The sequence below is a fragment of the Mauremys reevesii genome, linkage group 19, assembly GCF_016161935.1.
Source record: "Mauremys reevesii isolate NIE-2019 linkage group 19, ASM1616193v1, whole genome shotgun sequence".
In the NCBI taxonomy this organism is placed as follows: domain Eukaryota; kingdom Metazoa; phylum Chordata; order Testudines; family Geoemydidae; genus Mauremys; species Mauremys reevesii.
The window spans coordinates 5776562-5799374 of record NC_052641.1 but is presented as its reverse complement, the minus strand read 5'-3'; the positions used below and the strand labels follow the sequence as shown (position 1 = coordinate 5799374).

General features: G+C 50.4%; 1 protein-coding gene across 1 annotated transcript; it reads right to left on the bottom strand.

Moving 5' to 3' along the window:
- Window positions 1-483: 483 nt before the first annotated feature.
- ANAPC2 (anaphase promoting complex subunit 2) lies at window positions 484-22667 on the bottom strand. The gene is made up of 13 exons (XM_039506100.1): window positions 22521-22667; window positions 20317-20939; window positions 18357-18489; window positions 12559-12733; window positions 12245-12364; window positions 11888-12005; window positions 6952-7133; window positions 6610-6751; window positions 5604-5679; window positions 4735-4938; window positions 3051-3180; window positions 1820-2055; window positions 484-1051 (listed from the first exon to the last, which is right to left on the bottom strand). Exons 1-13 carry the CDS (start codon window positions 22605-22607, stop codon window positions 839-841), a joined length of 2439 nt encoding a protein of 812 aa, XP_039362034.1. The 5' UTR covers window positions 22608-22667; the 3' UTR covers window positions 484-838.
- Window positions 22668-22813: the final 146 nt, after the last annotated feature.

The following is a 22813-nucleotide window of genomic DNA, read 5'->3' as shown; positions in this document are numbered from 1 at the left end:
CACCACCAAGTGACTCCCAATATCTGTACCGTAGGGTCGCATTTGGCCAATTAATGCCTGCTCCCTTGCTACCCAGCGCCATAGGCCAACGGCCGCTGCAGACTGAAATGGCTCCCGCCCCCCCGGTTTGAATGGTCAGCCCCACGCTCCCTGGGAGAGTCCTGCAGAGTGGGGAACCTGCACGGAGCTTTTCCTCTGCATATGCCAAGACACGTGCCTTAAGTGGGGCCTCAGTCACCACAGCCAGCTGCAGGAGGCTGCTCCAGACACATTACAGGACCCAGATGGCTCTTCCAGCCAAGAGCCCATCTCCCCCTGCATGGGTTGGGAGCAGCACAGGCTGTGTGGAGGCCCGGGTGAGAGCAGAGAGCAGCTTGGCCTGCAGACACTGGAATTCAGGCCGTACCAGCTCCTCCAGCCCAGGGAGAGGGGATTCCAGAGGGCTCTGCTGGGGGGCGAGAAGGGAAGAAAGGAGTCAATGCATTCTAAGAGAAACACGGCTAGCGTTTTTATTAACCGGGGAAATGGACCCTAGACACCAAAATACAGGACAAAATGGGCTTGCTGGCACCAGCCCCTCTGCTTGGCCCAGCTCAAAGGACCTCTCCAGGCGCACTGTGCTTCAGTCCAGGGTACTACTGAGCTACCTCCACACAAAGGGCAGCCAGTGGGGAGAAAGAGCATCCCAGAAACCACAGCAACCCAGCGGAGAGGCAGAGCCTGTGCTTAACAGGGGCACCTGGATGTCACCTGAAGCAAGTATAACGGAGGTGCTGAATGCAGGCAGAATGGCTGCAAGGGAGCACCGTGCTCAGGGATTGGTGGGGAGGCTCACATGCTAGCTGCAGTTCTTAGGCAGGCGATAGACACCACCGGAGTAGATGAGTTGCTGGTCCCGGACTTTCTTCTGGAGGAAGCCTTGCAGCTCCTGGATGTCAATCTCTGTCACCACCGGACCCGTCATCACAAACATCTTCAGCATGCTGTGAATCCGCTCCAAGGACAAGCTCTCCAGGTTGGTCAGCATCGCCTGAATATACGTCCAGAAAAGCTGCAGGGGAACACAAAGGCAGGGGTAAATCCCAACCACACCCCCAACCCTGGCATCCCACATGCTTCACTACAAATCAGGGAACAGAGACTTTGGGAGCACATGTACACCTTGAGACAGCATGAAAGGGATCTGCAGGGCTGAACGTGCATGTGTTGCACTCTGCTGCATCGGAGCCATACAGACCCACCCTTTGCATGGTCAATGGCTAACAGCAGCACTAGGCGTTTTAGGACACAACGCTGGAGAACAAGCTCTGGCCGGCAGTGCACTAACAACTGGCAGTGGCCAAGTGCAGGCTGAGTCCCTCCATGTTCCATGGCAGCTCTCTCTATCCTCTCCCAGTGCCCACAGAATCCCTAATGCCTGACCCCAACAGGATGCTTTGTGGCTGCTGGACTTCACACCCCTTCTTAGGAACCCAGAAAGAATGGTGGAGCCCAGGGCATGGCCCAAGGCGCCTCTGGCTGGACAGTGGCCTTTCCAAGCCAGAGGAGCTGGCTTGTCACTGCTTTCAGGAATTCTTGGGAGCCTCTGAACGCAGCTGGTTCTGGGGCAGAGTCCCTCCAGAGACTGCAGAAACGGTGTATGGCTGGCTCCTAGCGTGTGCCTCACAGCCCAGCCTTGAGGTGGGAGCATTAGCCCCATTCGCCCTAGACTGGTCATTCTGCTAACTGGGGGTGACTGGAACAGAGCAACAAACCACCACACAAAGGAATGGCAAGGGTCTTCCCACTCTGGAAACACCCAGGGTGCTCAGGAAAGTACCTGCAACTCCTCCTCTTTCTGGTCAGCCTGTGATGCCATGGCAGAGTCGCCTTCTTCATCACTGTCTATCAGAACCACCTTCTCCACCTGATCCTTCTGCTCCTCCTCAATCACTGTGAATGTGCCCTGGGGATCCTCACGAAGGACGCCTTGCTGCAGCCACAGGGTCATCTTACGCCTTAGCGATGTCACGGGAACCTTCAGCACTTCACTCAGCTCCGCTAGCGTCCACGTACCTGAGGGAGACCACAGGCACCACAAGGAGGAGTAGAGTCACTCCCTGGTATGGGAGTTGGACTCAACCCAGCAATGCCCAGCCCAGCATCAAGATAACACTGCCACCACACAGGCCTGAGCGTGTATACCATCAGCACAGGCACTGCCAGAGCAGATCACATTAGCACTCCCTCTAGCCCAGTGTCCTGTCCCCAGCAGCAACTTCCCGTCGAACCAGGCTGCACAGGAAGGGCAAGAATCCCCATGGTGGGCTATTCTGGGATCATGTTTCTCCCAAACCCTGTACATGAAGGGCAAGCTTAGATGCCTATGCAGGATTCTAGCCCTGCTAATGTAACAGTGGAGGTTCTCGTTATCCATATCCATGGCCAGGCCTTTTCTGAAGCCTGTTAAGCATTTGGCTTCTCTAACCTTTTGTAGCAATGAGTTCTTCAGGCTAATTGTGTTGTGTGAAAGGATTTCCCTTCACCAGTGCCAGCACTGCTGCCCTGCAGTTTCACTGAATACAAAAGTCAGATTCACCTCCTCTATCACATCCCCTCTCAACAGTCGTCCGACCCAGGCCTCCAAATATCCCCAACCTAGAAAGTCACTGAACAGGCTACTCAGAGGGAACTACGGCAGTCTCTGTGCACTTGGGATGGCACTGAACTGGCACCACCAGAGGAAGGGAGCTGGGGGACAGGGCGTGAGAGCAGGGAGGGGGCAGGCAGATGTGGCGGGAACTGAGGGAGGAGCTGCCAGTCGGCAGGAGTAGCTGGGGGTAACTGCACAATGTGTTCCTGAAAGCAGGCTGTGCGCTGAGCTGCTGCGCAGGGGAACAGGCCTCTCTCGGAGCAGCACTAAGAGTAGAGGAACCATGGCCAGATCGAGTGGGCTCTGGATCTGCTATCGAAGTGTTAGGTCTGTGTGAGCAGAAGTGGCTTGTCCTGCACAGCAGAGGGCAGTGGTGAACACACCAGGGATGTGGCTGGGCCCACCTGGCCTCACTCACTCTTGCTCTGGAAGTGCAGGATGATGGCTGCATGCACAGGAGACACGGAGAGGGAGACAGTGCGATCCGCCAGCTCCACATCCAGGTTCACCAGGCCCAGGTGATGCTTCCAACTGAGAGTCCTCATGGCCTGGAAGAAGCAGCAGCGGCTCACACTTCACATGCATGACAGGTCACTCACTGACTTATCACACTGACTGCCAATCCCTGCGGCCTGCACCGTGCTCAGCCCACACAGCCACTGCTCTCCCACCAGACACAGGCACAGCCCCCCTGGGCCACCCGTCCCCAACAGCTGCTCAGCCTTCTGGGCCCCCTCCTCCCCATACAGGCCATTGCCCAGCCCCTCCCTTTCCAACCCTGGCTCTGCGTCACCCAGTACTGCTCTCCTCCTCGGGCTGTGCTGCAGCAGGGGGGGATTGGGAAGAAGGCCTGAGGGCAGTTGGGGCAGAGAGGCTCGTTTCTGTCCAGAAGCGCTATTCAATGGGAGCAGGGTTCCGTTAGGAGTGACACAGCCTCTGCAAGGTGGAAATGGGCATCACCTCGTAGGCTGACAGCTCTGCCCACTGGGCCAGGGACGTAAACCATTGGACAGAGGCTATTTGGCATTTCCTCCCTAGACAGTCTCCTGGAGGTGGGGAGGGCACTGGCACCCCACACCATGTGCATCTCCCCTCCCCATCAGCGAAGGCCTATTAGGGGAAGACTAGACACACACGCGCTGTCTGGCATGACAATGATCCCAGGAACGCCGCCTCCCCCAGCCAACTCCCGGCCTGAGACAGAATTGGATCGCAGATAGCAAGAGGGTGGGCAGTGAGGACTGAATTCATGAGATGCCAGGTTTCCATTTGCTGTCCCCACACTGAGGCCGCTGCGTGGAGGTTAGCTTATGGGAACCAGCTGGGTTTTTGGGCACACACATCTCTCACTGCTTTGAATTCAGTTGCTTTGGCTAAGCTGGTGCACTCATGTGTGAACATTTATAATGGTTTTAAACAGGTTCTACTGGTTTAGCTTGTGCCTGTAGAATATATTCACACCAGCTAAACTGTTCTAAGCTGTGTGAAATCGATACGGGAGCATCCACACACACAGCTGCCCCAGGTTTGCTACATGTAGATAAAACTGCCCCTTCTGTTAAACCACTGCCACTGTGCAGGACTGGCTTCAGCCAGCAGGCCTCTTTGGTCTTCCTAACGTTTGCTCTCTGCTCTGCCTGGCGCGCAGCAGGCTGGGTAAGTCCATGCAGCTGGCTCCACAGAGATGAGAACCCCTCATCTCTACACAGAGGAGAAGGGACTTGGAGCCTCCACCTCGACTCAGGTCTGGTTAAAGGGGCATGGACAGTGCCACAAAGGGCTACAGGCTGCTGGAGATGAAGGGAGAAGCCTAAGGACCCAGGAGGAGATGTGCATTGCCAGGGATGCAGGCAACAAGTAGAACCAGATGGGGAGAAACAGCACCTTGGCAGGGCCAAGAACACAGCGTTGGCAGCAACCAGCCATTTCTCTTTCAAATTATCCACTGTGCTGCCTCCAGCTTCTCAGCCCGCTCTGCAGCCCCTGGTGGAACAGGCTCTCCAAAGCCAAGGGTGAGGGAGCCCCGCTCTGCTTTCTCTCTCGTGGGTGCTAGTTGCAAGGCATCCCCTGCCCTAGCTAGACAGATCACAGGGCTCCCTCACCTTTAACTTCTCATACTTCTTGGAATAGGCTTCCATGGCCTCCTTGATTTGCTCGGGGAGCTCCAGCTTCTCCTCTTTCAGCGGCGGCCAGAATTCGCTAGACAGGATGACAGCAACAAGGCTAAATGGGGGCCTCTCCTCCTCTGGGAGCTTCTCTTCCTCATCACGGATGTTGGTGTTAATGCGCCGCGAGTCAGCCATATCCTGGGGAGAGGCAGGACACAGCACCCAGCTCAAAGTGCCTGCTTTTCTCCTGGCCAGGCTCCGAAGCAGAGACAGGGCTGAGCCCCACAGCCCGCCAGACGTCACGGGCCATCACAAAGGAGAAGTGACTTGAGCTGAAGAAGGGGGCATGAGAATTGTCTGCAGGGGAGGATGTGGACATTAGATGGCCGTTTGCCCCCACTATCCACTGAGGAGAACACCAGACGGGCTTTAGCACAGACCGCCAGGGAGAAGCGGGGATTGCCCCACACCTGCAGCCAAGTTGCTGCCTCTACTGTACCTGCTCTAATGACAGATGGGATGACAGCCCCAGATTCACCAGCCCAACCCACTCAATGGCTCAAAATATGGAAGGACTTTGACCACAGTTCTGGGACCCCCACATCACCCCCACTCCCCATGGAGCCCCCTCCATCTCTCACCCAGAGTCCCAGGGAGCCCCTCCCATTCCCCACGCTGCTTCTGTCCCACTCCAAAAGGCCCCCCCCTTACTCTGCAATACCCCCAGAGGCCCCTCTCCAAGGGATGGACTCAGATTTAAGGCAAGTGTCCCACAGGCCACCCCGGCTGCCATTCTCTGCGACACCCTGAGACGTGCTGTGGAGCATGAACCAAGCCCTGGCACTGGATCACCAAGAACCTACTTTTAACATGACCTCACAATAGTGCATCTGGGCTTCGCCAAATCGCAGCTTCAGCAGCTCCACGTTGCGGATTTCCCTGAGAACGACAGAGGCAGAGGCTCACAAGCAAGACCCTGGGAAGAGAAGCTGAGTTCCCCGCACAGAGCACAGCCGGGAGTGGCTACCTCAGGTGGATGGTACCAGGCATTTGAGTGAGGAGGGACACGCCCACATCCAGGGCATTCACCCCCGAGCCTGGGGCTGCTGCCGTTGGGCTGGCAGTTTGTACCTGCCCTTGCCATCCCTAACTAACACAGCAGCACGCCTGGCCCCCTTGCCAGCCATTCATGCCAGAGCGTCTGGCTTTCGTTAGCCCCATTCCATAGGTGGAGGAACCAACGTGACTTGCCCAAGGTCAGCAAGCAAGTCAGAGGCAGAGCTAGGGACAGAACCCAGGTCTCCTGACTCCCAGTCCCATGCTCTTCCTACTGGGCAATGCTGCCTCCCCACATAACAGCCTCTGCAGGCCTTCAGGGCCCCTGAAGCAGATGTGAGGGAGCCAAGAGGATCCTGGGGAGGGGCAAAGCCTGCTCTCTTCCCTGGACTCCAACTCTTTTCCCTTGCTGAGCAGCACAGCGTCCTCTTCCTAGCGTCTCAGGGCTACACAGGGCAGGCTGTGCAGCCAGCTGGGCCCAGGACGGCCTGTAACAGACTGAGAGGCCAGGGATTCAGCTCTGTGGCTGACCTTCCCTTCCAAAGATCCTGGCCCACACTGCCAGATTCCCTGCCTCTGATGGCCCATGCTGCTTTCCTGGCGCTAGCCACACAAAGCCAGAGGCATTTCACTCCAGCCTCCCTCCAATGACAAGTGTCCAAGTAGACAGCCACAGCTCAGTGGGTGAGATCACGGATTTCAGGCTGGGAACCCAGAACTGCAGAGACAGCCTCACATCAGATAAGGCCTTTCCTGGGACTGCCTGGCTGGGGCATCTCCCGTGCCGACCCTGGGGGCGAGTGCAGGCCTCACCTTTCAGCGCTGTAGTTGAACTGGTGCAGCAGACGGTCAGCCAACAGCGTGCGGTACTCATTGATGAACAGATCCTTGCTCCCATAGATGCTCACTAGCAGGCTGATGATGTCCGAGGAGCGGCGCTTGGAACTCAACTTCCCTAAGAAGACATGCCAGACCAGAACATGAGAGACAGAGCCCACCCACGCCCCCACCTCCCCAGGCTCTGCCCCATGGAAGGCCTGGGGACGAGCAGCGCTCACTCAACACCACAAAAGGGAACAAGGAGAAAGTCATGGGCTGTGGAATGTTCAGGTCAGGATGGGGGTAGCTGCAGCTGCTCTGATCCTAGTGTCTAACCTGGGTCAGCATCAACTGGGTCAGGCAGCCAGTCCTCTGGCTCCGAGATGTCATCGTCACTCTCCTGGCCATTTTCCAGCGTCACTGGGTCAGCTTTCGAGAGCTCATTGGCTAAGTCACCAGACCCTTCGGCATCACCCGTTAGACCGGCCACAATCTGACGCACCGTGTCCTCCCTGGTCCTGTCCGAAAGCAGGAGGTGAAAGGGGCGGGATCAGCAAAGGAGTACGCACAGCCCAGCCTGGCATGAGATGTACACCTGTCAAACACAAACCTGGGGGAGTAGTAAATTATAAACTGCACAGGTCACTAACAAAGAGGACCAGATTGCTTGGTAAACTGGGCACAGAAACATTATGCATTTTAATGTGGCTAAATGTAAATGCATATACCTCAGGAAAAAAGAACGTAGGCCATGCTTACAGGGTGGGGGCCTCTTTCCTGGGAAGCAGTGACTCTGAAAAAGATTTGGGGGTTGTGGTGGATAATCAGCCAAACATGAGCTCCCGGTGTGACGACGTGACCAAAAGAGCTAATATGAACCTGGGATGCATAAACAGGGGAATCTCATGTTATCTCTGTATTTGGCACTGGTGCGACTGCTGCTGGAATCCTGTGTACATTTCTGGTGTGCTCAATTCAAGAAGGATACTGATAAATTGGAGAGGGTTCAGAGAAGAGCCATGAGAACAATTATAGGATAAGAAAACATGTTTTATAGTGACAGACTCCAGGAGCTCAATCTATTTAGCTTAAGAAAGAGGCAGTTAAGGGATGACTTGATTACAATCTTTAAGTACCTACAGGGGGAACAAATATTTAATAACAAGCTCTTCCATCTAGGTGAGAAAGAGCTAACGTGATCCAATGGCTAGGAGCGAGACAAATTCACCTAGAAATAAGGTGTAGATTTTTAACAGTGAGTAATTAGCTATAGGAACAATCTACCAAGGGTTATGGTGGATTCTCCATCACTGACAATTTTTCAGTCAAGACTGGATGTTCTTCTAAAAGCTCTGTTCTAGGAATTATTTTGAGGCAGGTCTCTGGCCTGTGTTAGAGAGGAGATCACAATGGTCCCTTCTGGCCTTGCAATCTCTGAGTTGTATGGCACAAAACAGAATATTGAAAGGTATGAGCATCGAACCAGGGCATAGCTTTGCAATAATAAACACCATTGCTTAAAGAGGGGGTCATTCCAGTTAACAGTCTGGGTCATACAGCAGTACAATGCTTGAAATGAAAGAAACAAAAACCCTCCAACAAGAAAAGGATCAGAGGAATTTACTGTACATCAGCACCATTTACTGGGTATCGATGGAAGTAGCACAGAAACAGCTAAAACCTGAGAGCCATTAGGAAGCGTCCAATAAAAACAACAGACTTGCCCTCCTCCAACTAACCCGCAACAGCGTGTAAAACTTGAGGCCACTGTGCAGGAGCCCAGAACTAGCCACGCTCCCATGGACACTCTGACGGGGCATACAGACCAGAGAGGAAAGTGCCAGAGAAGTCCTGGTGGTAGGGGCTGGCTCTGTCCCTCTGGCCCTGTCAGTCTTGTATGATAGGGAGGAGGATGTAGTTAGCAGGGGCAGGAGGTGCAGGTTTGCCCGAAGCAGGGGACTGCAGGAGTGAGCCCTGAAGCGACAGACAGAACTCCTGGCTTGGAGACCTTTACCTCAACCCAGAGAAGAGTACAGCAGACTCCAGGGAAGACGGACAGGCTGAGCCTGACTCAAGGCCTTGTCTACACTACAGAGTTTTGTCAACTCAAGTTACACCGATGTACAGCCACCACTGTAATTAAACCGCTACTGCATGTCCACACTATGCTTCTTGTATCAGCAGAGCACCGCCACAATAGCATCTCTTGCATCACACAGAGAGCAGTGTACTGTGGGTAGCGATCCCACCGTACAACTGGCCATTGGGACAGGTTTGCAATGCCACATGGGGTGGGGACAGCATCACATGAGGAAGGTTTCTCAATCCCATCATTCCATGGGCATCCTACTAGATTGTCAGCTGCTTTTCAACTGCCCTGGTAACCTGCAGCCCAGCCATCTCTGTCAGAAAGCATGAATCCTGCACTGCTCTTCAGTACTGTGATGTGCGTTATGAACACAAGGCTACAAGAGGAGCCCAATGGGCGATTATTCGGCTGAGGGAGGCCTTGAAGGAGTATTTTAACACTGAGCCACAGGAATGTGTGTTGCTGTAGTGTGCTGAGCCTGGCACTGTTTGTTTGCACTGTGCTATGAACCTAATAATGATTGCTGTGGGTGCCCAAAAAGTAACACTGTAAATCACTTTTTAAAGTATCACTTGGTAAACTGACCAAACTGACATTGCTGAGGGGGAGGAGAGGGAGGGAGTGAGTGCGTGCGCGGGGGCGCTGTCTCTAAGTTCAGACAGCAGCCAATCCTGAGGCAGGAGCTGGTGTCCCTCTGTTCCCCCACCACCACCGGCAGGGGGAGGGGGACACCCTGACATCAGCCCCACCCACCCACCTCCATCCCCTCTCCGCACAGCAGGAGTCTCTTACCCACACCCAGTAGCAGCCCATGCTGCCTGCCTGCTGCTGTGGTCCTAGCCCAGAGAGCAGGATTCTGCATTAATGTTTTGATTCTCCCACAGCCTCCTCTTCCCACAAACCAAGGAGATCCTCCCCCTTCCCTGTAGACCAGGCAGGAATGTGTTTGCTGCCAGGAGCCCGCATGCTCAGCTGGGCAGTAGCTATGTGAGCTCTCCACACCAAGGAATTTCAAGCTTCCTAGGGCTTTGAAAGGGGAGGGGCACATGCCTGTGTAGCTGAATGCAGGGCAGCAGAGTTCAAAACAGTGAGCAGAGCAGTCATGGTGGGCATTGTGGGATACCTCCTGGAGGCCAGTAACGGCGATTTAATGAACACTTTTTCGATCTAACTTTGCCACAAAAAGCTCTACACCTCTTGTCAAGGTGGTTTTATTTTGTTGGCAAAGCAGGAGTTTTGTTGGTGGGAGGAGCACTGTAATGCGTACACTTCCACTGTTCTGTTGGCAAAACTGTGTAGCATAGCCAAGGGCTCAGACACCCAGCCAGAGCGACTTCCCCAACCCTCCCTACGTTGGTGCTGGATCTTTGGCAGCACTGTAGACTTACCACCCCCTTCTATGCAGGGGCCACAGAAAGGGAGTATCCCTGAATATGTTGGGGTCTGTGACTTTCATTTTGATCCCTCATCCAACGAGATTAAAGAAGGTGCACAAAAGGGCAGAGACACCCCCACAAATAGTAAGGAAGTGCTGGGACTACCCAGTGTAAATAACTGGGCATGGTCAAGTCCTCCACGGACGCTGTTAGACAGCCACTGCCTTCCTCCAGCGTCACAGGACTTAGAGTTCTGACTGAACCCCGCAAATACGCTGCAGAACCCAGATGTGCTAGTGATACCAGTACCAGCCACATGGACAGACTCTCCCGATCCAACTGTTACCAGGATTACAAAGTGATGAGATTTCATTTAGAGATTGTATTTCGCTGTGTTCTTTAACATGACTAATAGAGCCATTTTGTTGGGGCTACGTTCTTTCTAATGAGACCTCAAATAAACATCCTTGGATTTTAACTAACTAATGCTATATGCGTATGCCTCCTTTATAAAACCAAGCAAACTGGCCTAAGAAAAACTTACACAACGTTAAGAAACTGCTCTTGATGTTTTAAATTAGTCCCCTTGGTACCAAACAATTCCAGCAGCAGGGATCCCATTCCTAGTCATGCCTTAAGTCAAGTGTGTCCTTATTCCCTGGTGAATTATTGGAAATGGGACAAAAGTATTGGAGTGCTAAAGAGTCAATAGCCTGAGATGGGAAGTCCAGCTGCTTGGGCCCCAAAATAGATCTGTGTTAATCACAGAACTGCATGTGTGTTCTGTATCTGCTGTGACAAAGTTCCTCCTCTACCTTGGTGGGTCCTGCGCTTACTGGCGGATTTGCTCGCCTCACAGATTCACTCTGTGGGTCGGGAAACAGCCCAGAGACCTTCCCCTCTAGTGGAACCCACAATCAGGTCAATTCCTCCTGTGTTTGATCAGGAGTTGGGAGGTTTGGGAGGAACCCAGGCCCACCCTCTACTCTGGGTTCCAGCCCAGGGCCCTGTGGATTGCAGCTGTCTTGAAAGCCTTCTGGTACAGCTGCGCGACACCTACAACTCCCTGGGCTACTTCCCCATGGCTCCTCCCAACGCCTTCTTTATCCTCACCACCAGACCTTCCTCCTGGTGTCTGATAACACTTGTACTTCTCAGTCCTCCAGCAGTTTGCCTACTCAATCTCAGCTTCTTGCACGCCTCTTGCTCCCAGTTCCTCACACGCACTTCCTCTCCTCTGGCTCCCTGGCTCCCCCTGGCCTGACTGGAGTGAGCCCTTTTATAGCATCAGAGGGGCCTTAATTAGAGTCAGGTGCTTAACAGCCTCACCTGACTCTTAGCAGGTTAATTGGAGTCAGGTGTTCTCATTAGCCTGGAGCAGCCCCTGCTCTGGTCAGTCAGGGAACAGAAAACTGCTTCTCCAGTGGCCAGTATCTCTCCCTTCTACTACTCTGTTGTTCCCAACTGGCCTGGGTCTATCACAATGCCTAGAATGTTTGTTGTATCTACGCTTAATGGATGATTGTTTACTGATGTGGTTCTTTGTGAATTTAATAAACTGTTAATTGGCTAAGAATAACCAAGTGTCTTGATTTGAGAAATACTGTCCAAGATAAAAGAACCTAGAGCTTAAAATTAGTAAGCTAGCGCTCCCTGGACTCATTAAAAAGGGGTTACCCTAATTAAATTCTATCCTTTTACCGGCTACAACATTTAAACTAGATCTGCCAGTTTGACATGTTAGATTTCAGCTTTGAAATCTACTGGCAGATCAGAAGATTCATTACATTGTCCCATTCACACTTACCTCAAGTACTTCCTGATAGGCTCACAGGCCACCTCCAGGATAACCATAGAGGGGTCCAGTTCTCGCAAGGCCTTGATGGCCGAGATGTAGAGAGTAATGATGTCCGACGTGTTGACTCCTAAAGGGAGAAGAACAGGCAGAGTCTCAGAGCAGAGAGCAAAGCTCGGACCCAGGAAGGGCCCTACAACACACTGATATCCAAGAGTGCACTAGCACGGAGGGGTCAGGGACATGGTTACCACATGCTCACCTTGCCATGGCAGAGGTGCTCTTCAGGATATCCCCACTCACACATCCTCTTCAGGGACTGGGCCCATGCCCAGTCCCTGGGAGACACACGAGGGATGAAACACTCACCGGGATGGAGAAGCCGCATTTCCAGAGCACTTTTCAGGGAGCTGAGCAGCTGCTGCCTCTGATTGGTTCTTTCCAGGCAGAACTTGAGATCCTCCACAGCTGGCTTTGACTCTGGAAAATCTACAAACCAAACAAGCAGTCAGAGAGGGTGCCAGGCCCCATAAGGAGGCAATGGGAGAGCACAAGATGCCTCAGGGCACATAGGGAGGGGAAAGCAGGATTGTATGGCCACGAGGCAGGTCTGGGCTGGCAGGCGAGGAGAGGAGAGGAGAGGTGTCAACACGGGCTGGGCAGCACGCAGGGGTCGTGCTCACCACGGATGATGCTGAAGAGCTCCTCAATGCGCATGCTGGCATAGATGCGGTAGAAGAACCTCTGGACATGGCACCTCCAGCGCTTCAGGGTGCTGCTGGCCTCTGGGGTGGAGTTGGCCATGGGACTGTCCTGCAGGAACACTCTGCTAAGCCAGCCAATCACCTTCTCAATCCACTGCACAACAAGAGGGACAATAGAGAGAGCCACACAACTCAACCGTGCCAGCCACCATCCCACACACCTTCAGCAGACTGGAAATAAAGTGTACATTTTTAACAGTCAGAGTAATTAGCCATTGGAACAATTTACTAAGGGTCATGGTGCATTCTCCATCACCTGACAATTTTTAAATCAAGATTGGAGCAAAAGGTCTTCTGTAGGAATTATTTTGGGGAAGTTCTCTGGCCTTTATTATACAGGAGGTCAGACTAGCTGATTCCAATGGTGCCTTCCGGCCTTGGAGTCTAGGACATTCACAGCAGGCTCCTGGGGCACGTAACTCCACACTAGCCACCTGAGAAGAGCATTGCCCTCTGCCATGGTCCAAACCCAGCTCCAACTAGAGATCACTGGTCCCTAATAGCCAGCAGTGCAGCTAGAGGCAGCATCATCGGGGGAGTGAGTTAGCAGATGCAGCCAGATTTGAAATAAACCACAGAAACACCATGAGACAGATCCCACAAACCACTCCTGCTAACACAACAGATCTCATGTGCCCAGCAGACATGCTATATTCTGAGCCCAGCCACTAACCATGTACCCTACGAGATCATCGCAAGTCAATAGCCAGACCTGCAGCAGAGATGACTTCCAAGACCTGCATGAGAGAGAGAGATGAGTGTTGAAGTACGTGTATCCCTATGAAGGGGGCGTTAACTGGAGCTGCATTTCCTAGCCTCCTGAGATGTGCCCCAGGTACACTGCCAAATGCTGCAGCACCAAGTTGCCACCTGCTGAAGATCTACATTTCCTCAGACATTCACAAAGTCGTGGGGATGCCCATCCTGGAATGAATGGCTCTTCCCCAGCAGGAATCCCCAGGGACAGCACTAGGGATGGCTGTAGCATTTCCTACCAGACAACAAACCCTATCACCCTCCTTACTGTCCGCATGGAGCCATCAGCAAAAAAGAAGCAGTTTGGTAGTACTGATTATCAGCCTTCTTTACTATGCCAAAAGAGTTGTAATGAGGCACTGGTTAAGTTGTCAGCATCCAGCCAGAAATTACTGGAATCCATTCACATGCTATATGCGCAGTTACATAATATACACTACATAACAATTAATTACAACCCAAATGTAATTTATTACAAAATCCTTGTTTTTACTTTGGTCTTGATCATTTTTAGGCATCAATGGGGAAACAATGAGTACTGACGACTTCCTCAATCTTTGGAGCATACCATGGCAGAAGACTCGGTTAATTAAACACAAGGCTCAGTGGCACCTTACATGCTATAAGAAATGTGTCTATAAACTGAATTTGGGAAAGTTGGAGAGGAAATACATTGAGCATCAGGAAATAGTTGAAGATGTTGGTAAAAGTGCCAGCTGTGGGTGAGACTCGCCTTATACCAGGTCCTGTGGCATGCACTCTGAGAACACTGCTGCTTCTGTGGTAAACCAGAACCCAAAGGCATCCACCTACTTTCAGCACCTAAGTCAGGTGAGAAACTGAATGAAGCAGTCACTTAGCAAGAGCATAGCATGGAGAGTAAAGTTTAAGTGGTTGCATGGCTAGGATGTTTTTCCCAGAAGCAACCATGCACCATCCAGCCTCATTAAACGCTGTTAAATGCCAAGAAGGGGCAATTTTAAGCTACAGGATGAGGTTACTCACACTTGCAATCCATCCACATCTGATGGACCAAAGCCTATTAATATAATGACATAAGCAGTCTTCAGAGATGAGACAGCTAAAGATGTCAGTCAAATGGTTACTTTGGATCATGACTTGTAAGAAGCCTTCAAAACCCAAAGAATTATCCAAGGCTCCATCAATCTATGGGCTCCAATCAAGAACAGACTACAGCTGTGCTCGAATGCAAGAATAAAATCAGAGTGAAGGTGGCAGAGACTCTTACAGAACTGACTGCAGACAGGTCATTGTTTGCTCATCTCCTGGTCATGCCCAGATCTCAGTGTGATGTTGATCTATGTGAGACTTTGGGAAATACAAGTTCTCCATGGTACCACAATCGATGTTTGAAAACAACAGAACAATACTTATGTACCAGGCAAAAAGCAAACTAATGCACATCTTGCATGTTTTTCATAAGCCAGCACCTACTGACAATGTGACTGATACCTTATGCCAGCAGAGGCCTTTCAGCATACCAATCATAGATGGTATGGCTAAGGTACAGGCTCTCGACACACAAACTGTTAACACCTGCCGAGATTTGGCTGAACACTTCATTATGAGGCTACATAGAAAATACTGGACCCGTGATGAAGTCCACCTTGTGTTTGACATGTATGTAGTAGAATCAATTAAAAATATTACCAGAAAGAAGAGACTCCATGGTATTACACTAGTCCAATACAAAATCATTGATTCCACGAACATCTCCAACATCACAAAGAACTGTCTCATACCCACACAAAGGACAAGTTAACCACACAGCCTGTGGAGAAAACACTCCAGCATGAGAAGAATTTCTCGAAGAATGTCATCGCATGCCATAATAAAGCTTCTACCTCCCACTGTTCTATGGAGTTTCTTTGTTATTCCCATGAGGAGGCTGACACTAAAATTATCTTGCATGCCATCAATGCCACAGAGAGAGGTGCTACCAAACTCCAAATTTTTGCACAAGATTCAGACGTTCTAGTGCTCTCTGTGAGATGTTACTCAAGACTCCCGCAAGATTCTTTTTGTGCCTGATGCTGGGGAACAGAATCGCTGTATATCCCTCAGAGATGTTTTCCTATAACTCAGACCAAAAAAAGCCACTGCACTGCCAGGTTTCCATGCCCAGGATGTGGCACTACTGGAAGGGTGGCTGGAAAGACCATATTATCTTACTAGAAGGCATTTGATTCAATCTCTGAAGACTCTCTCCTTGCTCTGAAGGTGCTCGGAATGCCTGATGAGATCATAAATGCACTGGAGGCATTCATGTGATGAGTTTACCATTTGAAGACCAACATTACAACACTTGCAAAACATCCACCAACATAACTCTGCAAGAAGCAGAGAAAAGGAGAAAAATTGCCAGCCAACATGGGATGCATTTTTACCTGCTATCAAGAGGGCAAATTATCAAGCCGTGGAATGACTCTGGGATGGCTGAACGCATCCAAAACTACCTTCCCCATCAGACATGGATGGGTCTTGGAGGATGGACCGATCACACCAGTTGCGTGTGAATACCATGCACTCCTGAATCAATTATTTAGCTAATCAAATGCTCATGTGCGAAAACCAGAGGTTGCAAACGTTTGGCCAGCAGCCTGCCTCACACAGAGATGTGTGAGTGCAGCATGGACAAGGATCAGTGTGACAACATGTCTAACAATGGTGCCCTAGATGGAGACAACACTGATGATGACTTTGATGAATAAATGTTTTCAATCCTACATGTCAAGGCTAACTTTCCTAGGTTTACCAAAGATGAGCATCTTTATGTGAACAATGCATCCCTGTGGTAAACTATAATTTAAAAAAACATTGATTTTTAAACATTTTCTTGAATATATATCTACATAATTGTTCTAGGTTTGCCATGTTTGGTTCCATTGTGTTTGTGGGAGAAAGGGCTTTTGAACAATACCCAACCTAACCCATTTCTGACGACACTGTTTCCATCAACTGGAGGACCTGGACCTGGGAGCTGAGGGGCAGCGAGTCCCCCCCTGCGTTGCCAGAGAGGGTGACACCATTGAAATTAGGATTCTGTAGATTTTTACAAATCAAATGACGTCGCCCTTATCTTTCCACCAGTAAGTTGCCCACAGAATGAGATTTTACTACATTATGCTCCCAGATTATGCAGCTGTTAGTCCAGGGGCAACATGCAGGATCATGTGCGCCCCTCCCCCCCGATTTGTTGCTTGGCTTGTACTGAGCATGCTCAGTACACTGCTGAAGTCGGCTGCCCTCATTCTGCCCCCACACTATCAGCAGCATGGGTCCTCTCTGCAGCTCTCTCCCTCTTTATAAGACTCAAGGTACCTTCCCTTAAACCCAACTGGGCAGCAGGTGCATTCAACCTTGTTCCCTTTCTTGCAAGGTGGAGTCACCCTGTGACAGGGAGCTTCTAATGGGGGTCTGCAGGGATTGGGTGGGTCCAACCCTATTTAACGTTCTCATCAATGATCTAGAAGTAAATATAAAATCAATGCTTATAAAATTTGTGAATGACAAAGACTAGAATGGTAAATAATAAAGACAGTGCAGTCATTCAGAGTGATCTGGATCACTTCATAAGCCAAGCCCATTCAAACAAAATGCATTTTAATACAGTCAAGTGCAAAGTTATATATCTAGGAACCAAGAATGCAGGCTGTGCCTACAGAATAGGGGGTTGTATGTGGGAAAGCAGTGACTCTGACAAGGACTGAGGGGTCATAGTGGACAAGGGCTCCCAGTGCAATGCCGTGGCAAAAAGAGCTAATGCAATCCTAGGATGTATAAGCAGGGGAGGAATGAGTGGGAGCAGGGAGATGATTTTACCTCTGTATACGGCATTGGTGAGACCAATACTAGAATACTGCATCCAGTCCTGGGGTCCACATTTTTAAAAGGCTACTGAAAAATTGGAGAGGATGGAGAAACGAGCCACAAAAATGATTTGAGGGCTGGAGAAAAATCCTTACAGTGAAAGAGCACAATCTGTTTAGTTTATCAAAAAAAAGACAGAGGTAACTTAATTATGGTGTACAAGTACCTTTATGGGGAGAAAACAGATACTAAAGGTCTCTTTAATTTAGCAGAAAAAGGCAAAACAAGAACCAATAGCTAGAAGCTCAAGCCAGACAATTCAAATTAGAAACTGTGCCAATTGTTAATCACTCTCATTAAAAAATTGTGCCTAAACTCCCAAGAGAAGTGGTGGATTCTCCATCTCTTGAGGTCTTCAGATCAAAACTGGATGCTTTTCTATAAATTATCCTGCAGCCAAACACCAAGTATTGGGCTCAGTACGTAGATTCATAGAGTTTAAACATCTCTGCCAGAGGATGTTGCAAAGGCCAAAACTATAATAGGGTACATTAAAGAACTAGATAAATTCATAGCGGATAGGTCCATCAATGGCTATTAGTCAGGATGGGCAGGGATGGCGTCCCTAGCCTGTTTGCCAGAAGCTGGGAAATGAGCGACAAGGATGGATCACTTGATGATTTCTTGTTCTATTCATGCTCCCTGAAGCACCTGGCATTGACCACTGTCAGAAGACAGGATATTGGGCTTGATGGACCTTTGGTCTCACCCAGTATGACCGTTCTTATGTTCTGAATGCTAGAAGGGACAATTCTGATTATTTCCTCTGACCTCCAGCATAACCCTGAATCAATTATTTAATTAATACAGAGGAAACAATGAATTGTAATGGCCTGTGTTATGCCGAATGTCAGACTAGGTGATCACAATGGTCCCTTCCGGGCTTAAACTATGTGAATCTATGAAATGGGAAATTATCATGGGCTTCTATGTCAACAGTTTAGGGGGCTTGGCAGGTCAAGTTAGGATTTCTTCAAATAGGAGATTCATTTTGACATCAACCCTTTAACTTGTGACAGAAACAAGCACATGCCGCCACCAGAACAGCTCCTGGTTGCTGTGGGCCTTACCTCCTGGAACTCATTCAGGAACGAGCGCTCATACTCTCCCCTGCATCTGCGCTCCATCCTCTCCTCTATCATCTTGTGCAGGATGGTGGTGACAGCATTAGCACTCACTCTCTCCAGCAAGTTCAGCCTGTGACTGCAGACATAAACAGTGGCCTCGTTCAGAACATGTAGACAGGAAAGCACAAAACAAAATGCAAAGTAACTGGGTTCACGGGAGGGAAGGGGTAGAAGTCTGTACTGCACATTGACTAGCATGTGTCAGATTAGGAACTGGCCTCTCTCCACATAGACACAGCAGCACAGAGGAGCACTTCTAACCCTGCCAGATGTCAACATTGTACAATACTTGGGTGCTCAAATACCAAGGTGATCGGCATTGTGTAAACGTCTAGCTGGATAATGGGGCCACAGACTTGAGGGGGATTGGGTTTGCTCAGTAAGCAGGGTGTTTATTTGGGAAGGGTTTTTATCCATTAGGAAGGAAAAAAATAGAAAATAGGGTAACTAGAACAAAACTTACAACATCAGACATTAATGGAAAGAAAATTAGTGAGACAATATAAAACTCATGGATTCCAAACAATAGGATATGGTATAATGTGATATAGTCCAAGTCATATCAAATTGTTACACTAGTCTACTGGGGAAAAGCAGATCTGGAGACAAAATACATATATTCTATACAATTAAATGTTACTTATAACATTTTGAGCATTTCACAGGTTTTGGCCATCAGAAAGTTCATCAAACAACGCTACAAAGGAAGAAACTCCTTTCCAAACTTATAACACAAAGGGTTTTTTTTTCCATTCCCAGCCAGGCAGAGAAGGTAAGGAGTCACATTCCTAGACCTTTCATTCCTTCCTGGTTTTTGGTTTCATACAAAGCCGAAAGTTCAGTTAATGTTACATCAAGTTGGGGGTTAGATTTTTTTTTTTTTTTTTTTTTAAAACACATACAACACTCTGTTAATTCCTTTGTGAGTAATCTTAGGGACAGACAGAATGTCCAGCTATAGCTTCCTATTAGCACAGAGGATCAGAGAACTGGAGTGGGAGCTTTCACTCTTTAGCAAATCTTTTCTCCTAGGGGCCTGTCAGGAGCTTACATTAAATCAGCATCAAAAATAAAAACCAAGAGATTTTAAATAGACTAAGAATCCATTACCCTTCCAAGGGCTCAGGTCCTATTCTCTCCTGTGATGGTATAACCTCATTAGTTCTCCAATCGCCTATAGAAGCTTCCAGCCAAACACTGCCAGTAAGATCTGATATTTCTAATGAGGAAACAAGCAGGTCTGTTTTTAAACCCCTCATTCAGGCCTTCTCCATACATACCTGAGGAGTAATGAAGGGCAACCGTGCTTTGCACCCTTGGTACCACCACATGTATTTCTCCTATTTTTCCATATTAAACATGACAAACTTCTTCAGGAACCTTAACTTGGGAGGGACAGAAAATCTTTCACTTAGAAACACTTTCCCTTTAAAAAACACCAATCAAAGCCCGTGTCCAGGTCAGGGGATGCTCATGCATCAGCAGAACCTGTTTGTCTAATAATATGCTCAACCACAAATCATGGGCTTGATGCAAGCACCACTGAGTGAGATTCTCTGGTCTGTGCTGCCCAGGTCAGACTTGATCATAAAGGTAATTTCTGGCCTTAAAAATCTATGTATCAGAAGGGTAGCCGTCTTAGTCTGGATCTGTAAAAGCGGGAAAGAGTTCTGTGGCACCTTATAGACTAACAAACGTATTGGAGCATGAGCTTTCGTGGGTGAATACCCATTACATACATCCGACGAAGTGGGTATTCACCCACGAAAGCTCATGCTCCAATACGTTTGTTAGTCTATAAGGTGCCACTGAACTCTTTGCCGCTTTTATGTAACTATGATGGGCTCCTATCCGGGTTGTGTGTTCATTCTGTCTAACAGACCCCTCCCTTTAAGATACGCACAGGATTTCATTGAGCTGCTGAAACTGCTCCATGGCTGTGGGACACCAGCACTGCTCTTTCTTACTGCTACAGCCCATACACTGCAGGCTGTCTCCTCCTCCATCCTCCATATCACTCTCTTGTTCGTTTTCACTCATGCTGCTCTCGCACGCGTTCATTCCGTCTTCACCCTTCTTCCACTGCCGCATGTAAATCTTGAAGGTGCGGCTGTAGAACTGCTGGATCATCTCCTGGAAAGTCTTTGTGGTGGTGAAGAAGAGGATGGCTTTGAACATGGTGTAGACTTTCTCTCGCAGCATCTGGGAGCCTGTTCCAAGGAGCAAGCCCATTTTGGTCCATTTTTCCAGAAGGTCCAAGCTGTTTAGATAAGGGTCTAGGCGGCACTTGAGCAGACAAAACGCATCCAGGAGAAGCAAGGAGCACTGTGGTTCTTCGGCTGTGTTTTCATACTGGCCAATACAATTCCAGAACTCAGGAGCTATATTTGCCTGAAGGTCTGTCTGTAAAACTTCAGTGAACCATTCTTCTAGGACAGAGTGCAAGCCATAGCGTTGCAGCACTTCCACAGCAGCCCTCAAATCACTGTCCTTCAGTAGCCCCACTGAACTGGATCTGGGTGCTGCCTAAAGAGAGACATCAAGTTAAATACAAGCATGGGCACCAACGAATTACTAACGCTGGACTTTGCAAATCAGGAGAGAACACTTCAGAGAACAGGGAGCAGGATATGAATGGAGCCTACCATCAGTAGGTAGTTGGGTCACATGTGTGTCAGATTGACTGTAGGTTACCAACCAGCTGCTGTTTGGTGTTCCCTCTTTGGAGAGGCTGGGGTCTGAGTCTTGCTCCTGATGGGAAGGTGCCCACATCATAAGCATGAACACTGCAATTAGCAGCAACTGCTCCCCTTGCTGGCAGCAGCCATGGAAGTCATAAGCTGACTGGCCTATTTATCTAAGAGCCAGAAGCCACAACGGCAGCCATTCCGCATTAATAATGGCACATGTAAGTTTCTGTTATATGTCCCCTCTAAAACCAGCAGAAATACTCAGACCAGCCTCAGAACTGGCAGATTAGATTTAGAAACAAGATGAATTTTTCTAGACAAAGCAAAGTGAACTGGTCCCCAAATTAGAAGATTCTAAAAACAGGGGCACTCTCAGAACTACTGTGGAGATCCCAAGGGCTGTGGACACCTTCTTGTGACCATCTTTGACTTTGCAGGAACACAAACTAAGGAAATTCCCACATAAAAATGTTGTTAGAATGCAGGCAGACATCCATTTCTCTGGTTTGTCACTTTTCAAGAACAACTGGATATAAACAAAATTTAGAGACCCAGGAAATTCAGAGTTAAGTTTGCGCTTATAAGAGGGCCAAAGGCACTACCTTAACTCTGCTGTCCAAGTGATGCCCTATTAGAAAATGAAAAAGTCAGGACACCTTACTCGTCTATAACAAACAGCATGGTGAAAGTGGACATTTCCCCCCCAAAAAATCCTGCAAGGAGCTGAGGATGCTCAGGAGCTCCCAGGGTGGGGCTCTATGATCCCAGGTGCTGCCAACTGCCATGAGCTAGCAATGTGCCCATGTGCAAACCTCCCAGATCACGAAATTACAGCATTTATGAGAAGAGGCCAGGCCAGTACAGTAACAAACCCCAGACACAAATATGGGATACAAACCGGTGCTCTGTATTTCTGATACTGTCCCTGAAAGGAGACAAGGAAGTGGCCATGCCTAGGACAGCAGAGACAAGACAGCCTAGTTACCGAACCTGGCAAATTCTGGATATTTGCGCCTCTGACAAGGGCAAGCTCCGCTCCGGATTGCTCGGTTCTGCAGTGGTTTGCTGCAGTAGCACCGAGAGGCCGAGCAGCCGGTGGCCCGCTGTGCCCGGGGCTGTCCAGACCCGGGGACCCTCCCTGCCCCCAGGAGCTTGGAGCCCGAACAGCCTCCAGACGGGCCCTTCAGCCGGATCATCCCGGCCTGCTCACACCCCGCACGTCCGGCCCCACAGGGCCTCGGCGAGCTCCGGGCAGCAGCCGCGAGTCACACGGCGGAGCTCGCGGCCTGGGGCGGCTCGTTCGGGGGGGGGGGCGCAGAACGGGGGGTTGGGTGCTGGGGGCGGGGGCTGGAGAAAATGGCGGGGGCCGGCGGGGCCCGGTTGGGGACGCGGCGCCGGCCCTGCCGCTCTCACTCACCAGCCCCAGGGCGGCGGGCGGCACCAGGCCGGTGCTCAGCGCGTGCCAGGCCGCCGAGAGCTCCGGGCCGGGCCCCGCCGCCTCCATCCGGGCCCGCGCGCGCGCCAGGAGGCTCTGAGGCGGGGCGGGGCGAGGCGGGGCGGGGCGGGGCGGGGAGGTGCGGGAGGCGGTTGGGGCGGGGCGGGCGCTGCCGGCGGTTGGGCTGGAGGCGGGGCGGAGGCCGGGAGGGGCGGGGCCGGGGCTGCGGGCGGGGCGGGCGCTGGAGGCGGTTGGGCTGGGGCGGGGCGGGGCGG